A 12,303-nucleotide genomic window follows, 5' to 3' on the forward strand; every position below is an offset into this window, starting at 1 on the left:
TCCAGTTGATGTTAACTGCATGTTAACTGCTCCTGAAAGCCTATTTAAAAATGTGTAATGCATGACAAGGGAATATGGTGCAAGACAGACGTTTCTTGAAAATTGACCAAGCAATGGGCCAAGCTCTCTAAACCAGTCCATAGAGTCTTATTCTGATTAATTTATTCTTGTTCTGTCCCCAAGGTCAGAGTCAGGGATCTCCAAATTTACCCATCGTCTATCCCTCAAAGAGCGCGTGGCCAAAGCAGAGAAGACTTCGTTGGACAGACCTCGATCCTACAGGAGACGATCACTTAGTGTGGACTGGTAAGACCAAAGACCATATCTTAATCTGCTTGATCATATTCTTTCATAATCCCTAAAAAATCGAAGGTTGTTATAGTGTACTTGGTTTTCACTTCTTCCTCTCGTTAATGATGAAAAATGACAGGAAGCAGTTACAATACTCAGACCTCAGACCATTTTACGTGGCTTTTAGGTTCTCAGACTGTGAAGATTATGAGGTGAAATAAGACTTCATAAACTTGTATTAGAAACAAAATTTTGAATAGGAGACAATTGAAATCCAGAAAGTAATGCCTAACGAGAGAGACAACTGCAACTGAGCCTTGCTATGATGTGTCTGTGTACAAAGTCAAGGCTGAGGTCGATGAGAATTGGGGGCTGGTGTTTGGGGCGAGGAGCAGAGTGGGTGGAGTGGTGATAGGGTCCTGCTCTGTCTCTACGTCTGGGTTTCGTTGAAGAGCGCCAAGCAGCTCCAGTGGCGCCGGCTCATCTTGCTCTTGTAAAGCTCCAGTCCTCAGGCAGCCGATGAAAGGAGTTTGAAAGCTTTCCATCACGAGGCTGCCTTCCCATCCCCACCCATGGGACTCCTTCCCAGTCTTCCCTCTTGTTGCCTGGTCTTCACTCGTTTATCTACCCATCCATCCTGCTGTCCATCCATCTGGCATCCCCCCTGAGCTTCCTGCTATGTATTCTTGGCTCTTCCTTTATACTTCTCTCACCATTGGGAAAATAGCCCCGGGATAAAGCGGATCTTACACTTCCTTTGCACTTAATTTTGTCAAGTAAAAAATGTCCAAACAGTCACGGGTCTAAACAGTTTCCAGGTTTCTAATTGCTGTGAGGGGACTACAGTAGCTATTCAGTAGAGTTACTTTGTGGTTTGTGGAGTTACAGGTGTGGGATTCTCTGAGGTCCTATCGAATCATGCTAGGGCCTGGTGTGAGGTCTTACGAGGTCTTTTGTCGGCCTTATGAGACCTACTGTGTGGTCTTGGACTGAAGTTGCGATGTGTGGTCCGCCAGTAGAAATGTGGTGTTAAGTGTATGAGCGTTGGAGTGTATGTGCAGTGTGAGGTCCTTTACTTTAACAGCTCCATGTTTTTCTCCCATGTTGCTGGAGAGGGGACCTGGCCTTTAAAGTTCAGGCCCTGATTGCTGTAGTCTGGTTTTAATGAAACACAGTGGGTAGATTGGACATGCTTATTTACGAGAGGGATGAGGGGGGCTCGGCTACAGCTGGATTCTGACTTTCTCCGGGGCAAGCCACCGTTACAGGAGTGTGACTGGCCTTTTGTGACATAATAAACAAGGGACCCCAGGAGGAGAGATTCAAGGTTGAGGGCTGAGTCATGCTACTGGGAGGTGAAACAAGGTCGGTCCAGCTCCTGACAAGACCAGCACAGCTGCTTTGGAATGCACAGTCATCAACGCGGTCAGAAGGAAAACACGTGTGCTAGTAGCATCTATTGCAAACATCCCATGAGTCAGTTGCATTTTCAGGATTGTGAGACATTTATTGCACTTCCTGTAGTCTGTCTAAGCAATCTGTCTTATTGTTTTGCTCGCTATTTATGAGAATTTTTCTGAAGTAATTGTTATTACAGAGCTATATTTTTCTAAGTAGTGTACTCATCAAATATAATGTGTTGGAATGTGATTTTAAAATGCCATGAGGCCCAGCTTAGTGTACAGGTAAAAATTGCAGCAATAAGTTGCAATGAGACATGTTAGTTCTCCCATAGCTGTCCATAAAAATCTCTCATCTTACATTAGATATGGGTTGAAAATTACATGTGAGTGATTCACAATTTTATTTGTTTTCCCCATCTTTTTCTATTATGTGACTCATTCAAGGACCAAGATGCATTTTGTGTATATTATATGCTGAGAAATTAGAGTACAAATGTAGATAGATCTACAGTAATGAGGCACCCTGTTGTCTAAGAACTGTCTTAGTGAATCTTTTGTGTCTTGAGACAGAGGCTGTAAAACAACTGGAATGTGTTTGCCTGTAATGAAAGTGAAATGTGGAAATGTAGGGTTATCCACCAATATGGCTGGAAACCAACCAGCAGCCCTCCGCATTAAAGCAGTCTCAGGTGGCACAACACTTTACTATCTATTTAGTGGACCATTTATGTCGATTCAAGTCATATACCAAAACAATGTGACTATTAAGGGAATTCTGAGCCAAGGCAGCCCATATACAAGCTTGAAACAGGAGCTGTTTTGTAGCTTTATCAAAGTCTGTAAGAGCTGGCAGGGCCTTGGGAAAATGTGATAATAAAAGATAATGGCAGTGTTATTGTTATTGGTAATCATAGTAAATGGCCTCTAGTGTATGGGTGGAGAAAAAAGTAAAAGGAGAGGGAGAGAGGGAATGTTAAAGGGGAAATAAGAGGGTATTTGCTGCCTGTTAAGATTGCTGAAAAAATATTGACACGTTCTTTCCAGGAAAATGTATTAATAATTACAATCTGTGACGTCCTTAGGTAAAAATGGTGGTCTTGTGAGATTTCTATTGAGAGAATTCTGAATAAAATTTAATTTTTACATCTGGTTCTTCTGGTGCCATTTTGATTTTACATCAGCCTATTGCTGATACTGTATGTCACTAAGGGAATTCTTTGCATTATGAGAACATAACTTCAATATCTAAACGAATACACTCAGCCTCACATAGGTCTGTTTCCCACTTGTGCTTATATTTGCTGCCTTGTTTCCTGTGCATGACGTGGACACGGGAGACATCCAGTAGAGTCTGAGAGTCAATACAGGGGCTATAAAGGGACACTGGTTCTGTTCCAGCATAGGGCCAGTAAATAAGTCTTTATTTCCATATCCTCTCATGGTGACAGAGAGGCAGGTCCAGCCCTTTGCCAAAACCCCTGAGTACAATGGAGAGGCAGCCATGTATGTCGGCCAAGCAGTTTTTATTTCCCATAACAGTCCCCCCGCGGTACGCCTAGAGAGGAAACTCTATACATAAGTACTTAAACATCAACGTGTAATGTAGCATTCTGCACTCAAACCATATCCACTTCATAAATAAAAGTTGAAATTCGAAAGAGTGCAGTTGGTACCACACAAGTAAGTGTTTGATTGTGATGTGTGTGGTTATGCAGTATGCACTGGAGGGTTTAAATCCTCCCTGAAGGCCCCTCTGCTCTGCCTGGTGCCACCCTGTCTTCAGGGATAACTCTGAGCTGACAGCACTCTTAGGATGACGTCTTAACTTCGATGTCAGGAGGGAAACCAGCCTCCCCTTCCCATAGTCGATATACTAACACACACCCAAACACACACAAACACAGAGTGGTAGAAACTCATGTCTGCATGTCTGATTTTCTCCTTGATATTCGTGCTCACACAAAGAGCAAACACACATTGTAATAGTTAACGTTGTGTTGAGTTGGGTGTGTAAGGGGGAGTGGGGGTTACCAAGTGCTAATCCTTATGAACTGTGCACAAAGGGAATAAAAAAGAACATAGAGAAAATCACCAAAGTCTTAGTGGAAAAAGAAGGGCAATGCTCAAGAGGCCCGGGTGTAAAGTGGTTTTGGACAGTGTGCTGCTCGCCTCATTTGGTTCTAATTTGATTTAATATTCCCCACTCTTTCTTTTTCATCCTCTCTTAAGATTTTTCTCCTTTCTTCTGTGGCTGAGAGCTGTCAGTTCAAACAAGAGAGACCAATGAGGAGGTTATAGATCCCTATAATTTTTCTTTTTAGAAATTCTGATCAGAACATACTGTTAAAGATCACTACAGAGCGAGACTTATTCCTCCTTGTGCTGGAATGTTTAACATTTTACTTCTGCTTTGTGGCTGCATTAAAATGACATTGTTCTTAGAATACACTAAAAACTTTAAAACACATAATGGTGTAAAACACTGTTTGAGTTAGATATAGTTCAAGATAATATATAAACTAGATGCAATATTGGGCTAGAAAGTCAATTCTTGTTTTTTTCACTGTTTCACTGATAACAATACATTAGAAATAGCATAGTTATACACACATCACATGTAGGTGCCATACTATTCAGAAATCAGAATCAGTGTAAAGATCAATCCAACTGGGATCTAAACATTGTCTACTTAAATGAATAATTCTCTGTGGTTTGGAGTCAGTGTGCAGGCGTTACTCTTTTCATCACAGAAAATGTATAAATTATTTTCAGTGCAGAGACTATTATTAATGCTTTTATTTTTCAAGCCAATATGGACGAGAAGCCCTTTAAGTGCTCAGGAAAAAAATGGAAACTTGAACATTTGCAATTCCATGACAATTGAGCAAATAAAAAATAATCATGTAATATGATCGAAAGATTCAGAACAGCTACTGGACTAAATGGACCTTGTGGTGAGATTGATTTCTTAACTATTTTTAGTGCCTCCAGCAAAAATGACATAAAAAGTTTGTGCTGTTTGATGACACTAATGGAAACGAGTTTAGTTTTTATTGACAAACCCTTGAGGATATGGGAAACATTATCCTCAGAACAAATCTCTTTATTCATGCTGCTTCAGGTGTCCTGCTAAGTTTGTACTTCAACTGCTTCTTGGCCTGCAGTATTAATTTGTTGAGACTGGGTTGTTGGCGAGATTAAAGACTGTAGATTCCAGTCCACATGAGGGAGTTTCTGCTTACCTTTATGCTTTTGGATAGGCCCTGGACTATTCTTTCTTACACACACACACACACACACACACACGTACACACACACATGCGCTCACACATAAACAAACACAGACACACATAAACCCACTCACATGCGTGCCCGTTCACAACTACATGCACTCACACTAATTAAGTAGATTAAGAAAATTAAGTACACAAACATGCACGCACGGTTACATTATAATCACCTATGTGCACACTTGTATTTGCAAAAATGAACATGCATAGCTTCAGACATGCATGCACTCACACACAAATACATGCACTCAAATATTTACACACACTCACACACTGTGTTCTTGACTGTGGATGCTGTGGGCCATACTAAGGGAGATTTATGAGGCTGGCTCCCTCTTGTCCTGTGTGTCTCCGACTTGATACTCTGGTTTCCACTCCAAACCTCAACTCAGCACACAGACACAGAGAGACAGGGGGTGGGGATGGAGGGCAGTGAGAGGGAGGGAGGGAGGTAGACTGAAAGAGAGAAGTAAGGGGGGGATTTCAGAGAAGACTGAAATAGGTAAGAAGAGGGAGGGGTGGAGGAGGAGAGAGTGAGAATGATTGAGACTGAAGTAGATGAAAAGGCAGACTGAAAAGATGATGGAGAGAGACAGCAAGACTGAGTGAAGAAGAGCCCTTAGAATTGGACTGTTGAGTTGGAAAGAGAGAGGAGAGGGAGAAGTTACGAATTAAAGAGTACGGGAGAAAAAACCCAGTTAATGTGTGTGTGTTTGATTCTCTTTGTGTGTGTGTGTGTGTGTGTGTGTGTGTGTGCGTGTGTGTGTGTGTGCAAGCGACAGTCAGTGGGTCAGAGGGTTAGCGTGGCTCCATGTGTTGCTTATAAGCTGATAAAAGACAACCGAGGCTGGGGAAACTGCACCCCTCTGCCTACTTTCTGTGAGTGTGTGTGAGGGTTGTATTCAGGGTCAGAGGCAGAAAGAAAATCAGCTGGGGACCCAAGAGGCTTGTGGTTTGAAACTAGTCTTGGAAAATGGTTTACAGATTGAGATAGGAAGCTCAGGTAGCACAGACCTCCACACCCACGTCAGTGTACAATGGAACAGGAGCGCTGCGAGAGCCAGTAAAGAGTTTTACGTACTCCCTTACTAATGTCGATCCAGAAGAATTCTTGCACTTTCTCTCTCTTATTTATGATTTCCCCCATTTACCTCACCCAGTCTGATTTTGCCACAACTTCTGTTAACCAATCACCTTGTTGCTGTCAGAATTGAAAACTGTTCTTTTCTGGGCTGCTGTCAGCCGTCACTTCAGTCTCCAATTGACATGACCCACCTCCACCTGTCCACCTCCAGTTTTTATTAGAGCCAGGGTCCAGATTTGGGTCTTGTGAGCTCATCAGGAATCTCATTCCAGGTCTCATCCATCTAGATCTTCATCTGAAGGCTCAATGTTCTGCAGACCACAAGTATCTAGATTCCTTCAGGGAATATTCCCATGTGACTCATGCAGTGACTCTCTCCATAAGAAATAGCGATTTCACAATGGGGTCTAATCGCCATTGATATGGACATTTACAGTAGCTTTTCCTATATTGTTCAGCCTATATCAAATAAATTATTTTCATTAATAACTGTCTACACCTTTCTTTCAATAATTTTCCTGACTGAAGTCAATGCTCAATGGATCATAGATGAATTCAGTTATGGGTGTGTGAGTTGTGGACATGCATGTGAGTCCTACATGTCTGCCATCCGTTAAAGTGCACACACACACACACACACACACACACACACACTGATGTCAGATGAGTTTATGTTATCACGCTGTGACAAACCGCCACCCTTTCCACTCTCAATGCATCCATCCATCCATCTATCCATCCAATCAGGAGTGTATTTGTGTGTGAGCATGCACGTTATCCTTTTTCACAAAGGGTCTATCACAGTCAGGAGAATAACCGCCCCCACCCAACCACCTCACTCCATCCCTATCCCAGATAAACAGCCGTGGGACTTTAAACATGGCGCCCGGCCGGCGTGTGACTGAGAGAATAGGCCAACTGGTGGCTTCAGTGGCCAGGGGTCGCCCCCGCCCCTCTCCTCTCCCTGGCTGGGTGGGTGGCATATGGCGGCCCAGGCAGAGACCCCTTTAGTGTGACACACACACACTGAGAGACACACAGAAGGCCTGGAGCCACCCAGGCTGGGCCCACGATCGCTGTGGGAGACATGGTGTCACCAAGCCTCTGACAGAGGAGGGGTTGTGTGTATGTTTCTGTGTGTGTGTGTGTGATCCCACCTTGGAAGCACCCTCCCCCCTCCTGAGAACGTCGGTCGCTACCCGCCACCACATCCCCATGGTGACTCCGCTGTTGTCTCTGCTCATCAAAATTAGAGAGATTTACCTCTGCGTGCACACACAACACATGCACACACACAGAGCCAACAGGTGGCAGGCCTTGCTCGGCACAGCAGGCCCACTTCAAAGGTTAAACATACAGCGGACCGCCCACTCATTCTCTGCCGTTCTCCCAAGGGAGAGAGAGAGAAAGTGAGAAGAAGAGGACAAGATAAAAGAAGAAACAGAAGGAGAGAGATAAAAGGCATTGTGAGCGCGTTCATGTGGGAGCATGCAGAATGGTATATACCTGGTGTCCACAGTTTGTTCCGACTACCCAATTATGCACACAGCTCACACTTCAAAGTGAATCACGTATGAGTTAGAAGCATAAGTAAAAGCAGCATGGCTACAGGGTTTTCCAGTTCAGTTACTTTTTGACTAAGTGTGACTAACAGCAGATGTGAACAAACCAGCCCAGGTACCAGTGGCATTAGCACAGACTCTAGCATATCACAATCAACCAATGTTCTTGGATTTTCACACACAGATGAGAATAGCCTGACTCACTCAAAGCTAACAACAACAAACAACTATCACCTCCGAACAACAGTGATTTGCAAAGCACCATCTCAGCACGCCCAGCTTATCAGAAAGAGGAAGTTGAGGCTACAGTTGACAGTGGATTACCAAAACTGGATGACTCCACAGTGGAAAAATATTATCTAGATGGTGTACAACTGGTGTAAACAAAATAACCCATGGCTTTATCCTATCTGGTATCAGTTGTACTGTCTGCTGCAACAGGCTGGGTAATGTTTTCTCAGCACTTAAGAGGCTGCTTGTTATCAAAAGAACGTAATTTGAATATCACAGTCCATGTTAATAATCTTGCTGATCAGGTACATTGCTTCCAGGCCAGTCTCCCACTTTTCAAATGCACATCTGGTAGGATAATCCATCCACATCTCACTGTGTAGACGCCTTTGGGATGCAGCGAAGGGGGGTGTTTTTAGCAAATGTGTACCACTGAAACATTAACACACTCATGCACGCACCTGATACATCCCTCAATAAAATCTCATCCATAAAATATGACCCTAAAGAGCCTAGGATAGAACCCTAAAGTGTCACTCTGATTGTCTTCTTGGCTATAAAATCATGCAAAATCTCTACACAGCGCTACACATATGCATGCGTATGTGAGCATGAATGTGTATGTCTGCATTTGTTGTGTTGCCATGCCAACTTAGTGCGCATGACGGGCTGCAGGTCACAGTGTTGGCATGGCCTCATGTTGCCTATAAGCTGATAAGAGGCAAACAGAGGGGACGGATATATGAATTCTCTCTCTCTCCCTCTCCCTCTGTGCGTCCAGCAGCCTGCCTGCTTCCAGCCTGTCTGGTGCCAAGACTCAGATTTCAGAATTTCCTTCTACAAGCCACATTTAGAGCAGCCAGCGTACTCTTTACGTGTGTGTGCGTGTGTGTGTGTGTGTGTGTGTGTGTGTGAGAGAGAGAGAGAGAAAGAGTTTGTGCAACTTTCTCCTCTCGCTGTCTGCCTCTCTGACCCCCACCACCCTGTTTTCAGCGAGCACTGTCCTTCTGTTGCCGCTCTTTGCCTTTTCTACGTCTCTCTCTCTATCCATCTAACTACCTCCAGTTCTTTGTTTATTTTATGGGACTTGACCTCTGCAGACAACCAATGCAATACATGTCAACTAATATGAATGGTCATTTGTGCCTGTGTGTAATAAACACGATTAGACACACACTAACATTCAACGGAGATTTATGTGTTCTCGTGGCCGTAAACTTGTGAGGAGTTTGGAAATAGGGGGGTCCTGTCAGCACACAGCTGATCTAAGAGACCTTGTGACACACTGCAATGTGGTGGCATAGGATGGAGTTGGTGGGTGAGGTGGAGCGGAGGCAAGGGCAAAAGGAGAAAGGTGGTGGGCAGGGAGATGAGAGAAAAGATGGGAAAAAAGAGAAACCAGAAGGAAGCAGGAGGTGTTAAGGAAGAAAGAAAACAGACAGAACACAAAAGAGCATTGTTGGAAAATGTTTGTTTGAGGGAAAAATCTACACAGCTCCATGCCTTGAAGCTCTTTCGGGCAATTTTGGCTTTGTACGTATAAAGTTGTGCTGTGTGCTTTTGTCACTTTAACATAATTATATATATATTATATTGTTGTTCCTCACTATCAAAATATCTTTCTTTGTGCTGCTGTAGCTAAATTGGGCAGCAATTCATGTAATGTCTTTCTCTGGCACCTACATACTCATGCACATATGCACACACACATAAACACATGCCTAGGTACTGCACCATGCAACAAAACATGTAGCTTTAGACTCTTTGTGCCTGTGTGTGTGGGTGTTGTAAAGAAATTTTCCATTGTTTATAGTTTAGATTAACGATATCTATATTTATAGAAGCAGGAAGCTCTGGCCAGGAACGTTTTTTTTTCTGCTCACATTCAAGTTCCCATTTGTCTTAACCATTACTACGTTACCCAGTAGGGCTGGACAATTAATTGTTTTATAATAGTGATTTTCCTAAATTTTCCCTGATTTGCATCAACAAATGCCAAGAATGCGTAACACCACATGACAGGCAGAGGGGCTAGAAGAGAAAACAAATTGTGTGTGAGAGAGAGACAAGAAGAGAATGGGATAGGGACAACAAAAATGAGAAGAAAATTAGTCAGAATCAAAGAAACTCAACTAGTGATGGTGAAAAAGAGGAAAACATGTATCCAATCCAAATTATGACAAAATTGAACCACCAGAACAGGACAGGTGTCTAGTTGCTGTGGATGATTTCACTGCTAGCTCACCTAGATGCTCAGATTTGAATGTGGGAATCTTATCATATTGATAGTTGAGTCTGACGTGTGTGTTTCCATGAGTGTGTGTGTGTGTGTGTGTGTGTGTGTGTGTGTGTAGTCACTCCTGTACTGTTGACAACAGATTGGATGGATTGATTCTTTCTTACGGTTCTGACCGTATCATTTATATGTTGCAACATAAACTGGGAGTCGTCAGACTAAGCAACATTTTCCACTGTGCTGTCAGTTTGCAGATTTGCTTTGAAGTGTTTCTGAGATTTCCCTCTGCACACCCCTGGTATGAGCTGTTATTGCATATTTGTGGCTGCCTTTCAGCTTGTACAAAAATCTCAGAAATTCTGTGATGCTGGAACCAATTTTTGTTTACATTTGCTTAAATCAGGTCTTTCCCATCTTGACTTTTAGTCAAACAATATGTGAATGTCTAGACTCTATTTTATATGTAGTCTTTGTTTATATGTGACTCACTGTCTGGAGGACTAAACTGTTTGTGTAAACAGGCTGATATAACTAATAAAGGAGATGCTGTGTGTGTGTGTGTGTTTGCAACTTGGGGGTGTTGATTGTTTGTCGGGCTGATTCAGTCTTACTGTAGCAGGCTGGTTGTATTTGATGTGGGATTGATCAGGGGCCAAACATGGAGACTTTGGTTTCCCAGAACAATTGCTTCCTGTTTCCCAAACCTGGTAATAGTGTAGGAAATTGTGTGACATAGACTCTGTCTGTGTGTGTGTGTGTGTGTGTGTGTGTGTGTGTGTGTGTGTGTGTGCACCAAGTGTATCACTGTGTATGTGATGTCTCTGAGTTTTGATCTCTGGTCATTTATACAGATTACTGTAGCAGTGGTAGTCTTGGTCCAAAAGCAATGCCTTCGACATGGTTAATGTGTTGATGATATAGTAGACATGTCTGGTATGTTTGACCAATTATTATTGCAAAATACAGCATTTTTACATGCCTTTGGGCAAATTTGTCATTATAATCCTAAAGATTTTCATAAAATCAGACCCCATTTTTGATACTACCTATGTTCAGCATTTTTTCAGCAATAGTCATTCAATGTATTTTTATTCTATAATTACCTCCCTATATAGTTGTATTTATTACTAGTGGTGGAGTCCGCCATTCTTGCGCTGGATTCAGACTTCCTACCTTAGCACAAGGGATTCACCAGAAACGAAATATGCATGTAATCCAGCGTTGCCATTTGAAATTTTATCTCATCGATATCATCCTAACTGTTTACTGTTCACTCTCCTTAATGCTGTATCAGAGCTGTATTACTGCTAATACAAACTGAACATTTCCTAGTGCTGCTAGTTTGCATTAAAGAATTCAACTAACGAAATACAGGGTAGCTTTTATTGTGACGCAATCACAGGAAACAGAATGTATTTGTCACTGAGGTTTGCGCTAAACATGGTTGTTCATCAAATATGCGTCTACAAGACATGGTCATTGTCAGCATTTATTGACAGCAGATCAGCGTTAAATATTACGGGGAGTAGTGGAACAATAAGGAGCAGTCACAATGAGCTGCAGGTGATGGGCTGCACACCTCCAACCCTTCAGAAAAGTAACCAACTCCTTCTACTGTGCCTTGCTGTCGTGTGGAAAACTACTTGCACCATGTGTAGGTCATCAGCTTACAGTATGGATAAATGGGTTGCTGAAAAGCTGTGTAGAAATCCTTGCATACATTCTCGGTTTGACACTTTGTTATGATGTGATTTTGTATTGCTTTTTCTCAGTTTTTTGTGTTATGATTGTCTTTCATCTTTCTCTAGGGTAGGGGGCATGTCATTGGGGAATGACATCCCATCTCACGTGTACGATGCACCATCTCTTTGAAAGTAAAGAGACACACACACACCCCACACCACGTTGCACACTCCCTAATGTCGTCAGAGAGTGATGGGGCACCGTCCTGCAGACAGAAAAAAGTTGTCTGTTCCATCTCAGGCAAATAACAATAAGCCTGGAGCTGGATTCCAATGGGCTTTCTCTTTGAAATGGGATACCGGCACACGCATTACAAATATATCTCTTGTTTTATCTTCCAGGCCAGGCCCATGGAAAAATTATTCCAAATACCTGCCGTGCTTTATCTGGAACCCTGGAATAGGTTAGGCCCAGCCGGGAACACGAGGATGTCTAAAATAAGGCCTCTATTACGGGATGGAGT

General features: G+C 42.8%; 1 protein-coding gene across 6 annotated transcripts in view; it reads left to right on the forward strand.

Moving 5' to 3' along the window:
- LOC122867693 (ankyrin repeat and fibronectin type-III domain-containing protein 1) overlaps positions 1-12,303 on the forward strand; it is a 137,448-nt gene that overhangs the window by 95,222 nt on the left and 29,923 nt on the right. For 4 of the 6 annotated variants that reach the window (XM_044178812.1, XM_044178816.1, XM_044178811.1 and 1 more), the window contains one exon: positions 184-306. The exons of the other annotated variants lie outside the window; for them this stretch is intronic. In XM_044178812.1, the coding sequence (XP_044034747.1) occupies positions 184-306 (123 nt within the window). The remainder of the gene's footprint in view (positions 1-183; positions 307-12,303) is intronic. 6 annotated transcript variants of the gene reach the window in all.

The sequence above is a fragment of the Siniperca chuatsi genome, linkage group LG20, assembly GCF_020085105.1.
Source record: "Siniperca chuatsi isolate FFG_IHB_CAS linkage group LG20, ASM2008510v1, whole genome shotgun sequence".
Classification (NCBI taxonomy): Eukaryota; Metazoa; Chordata; class Actinopteri; order Centrarchiformes; family Sinipercidae; genus Siniperca; species Siniperca chuatsi.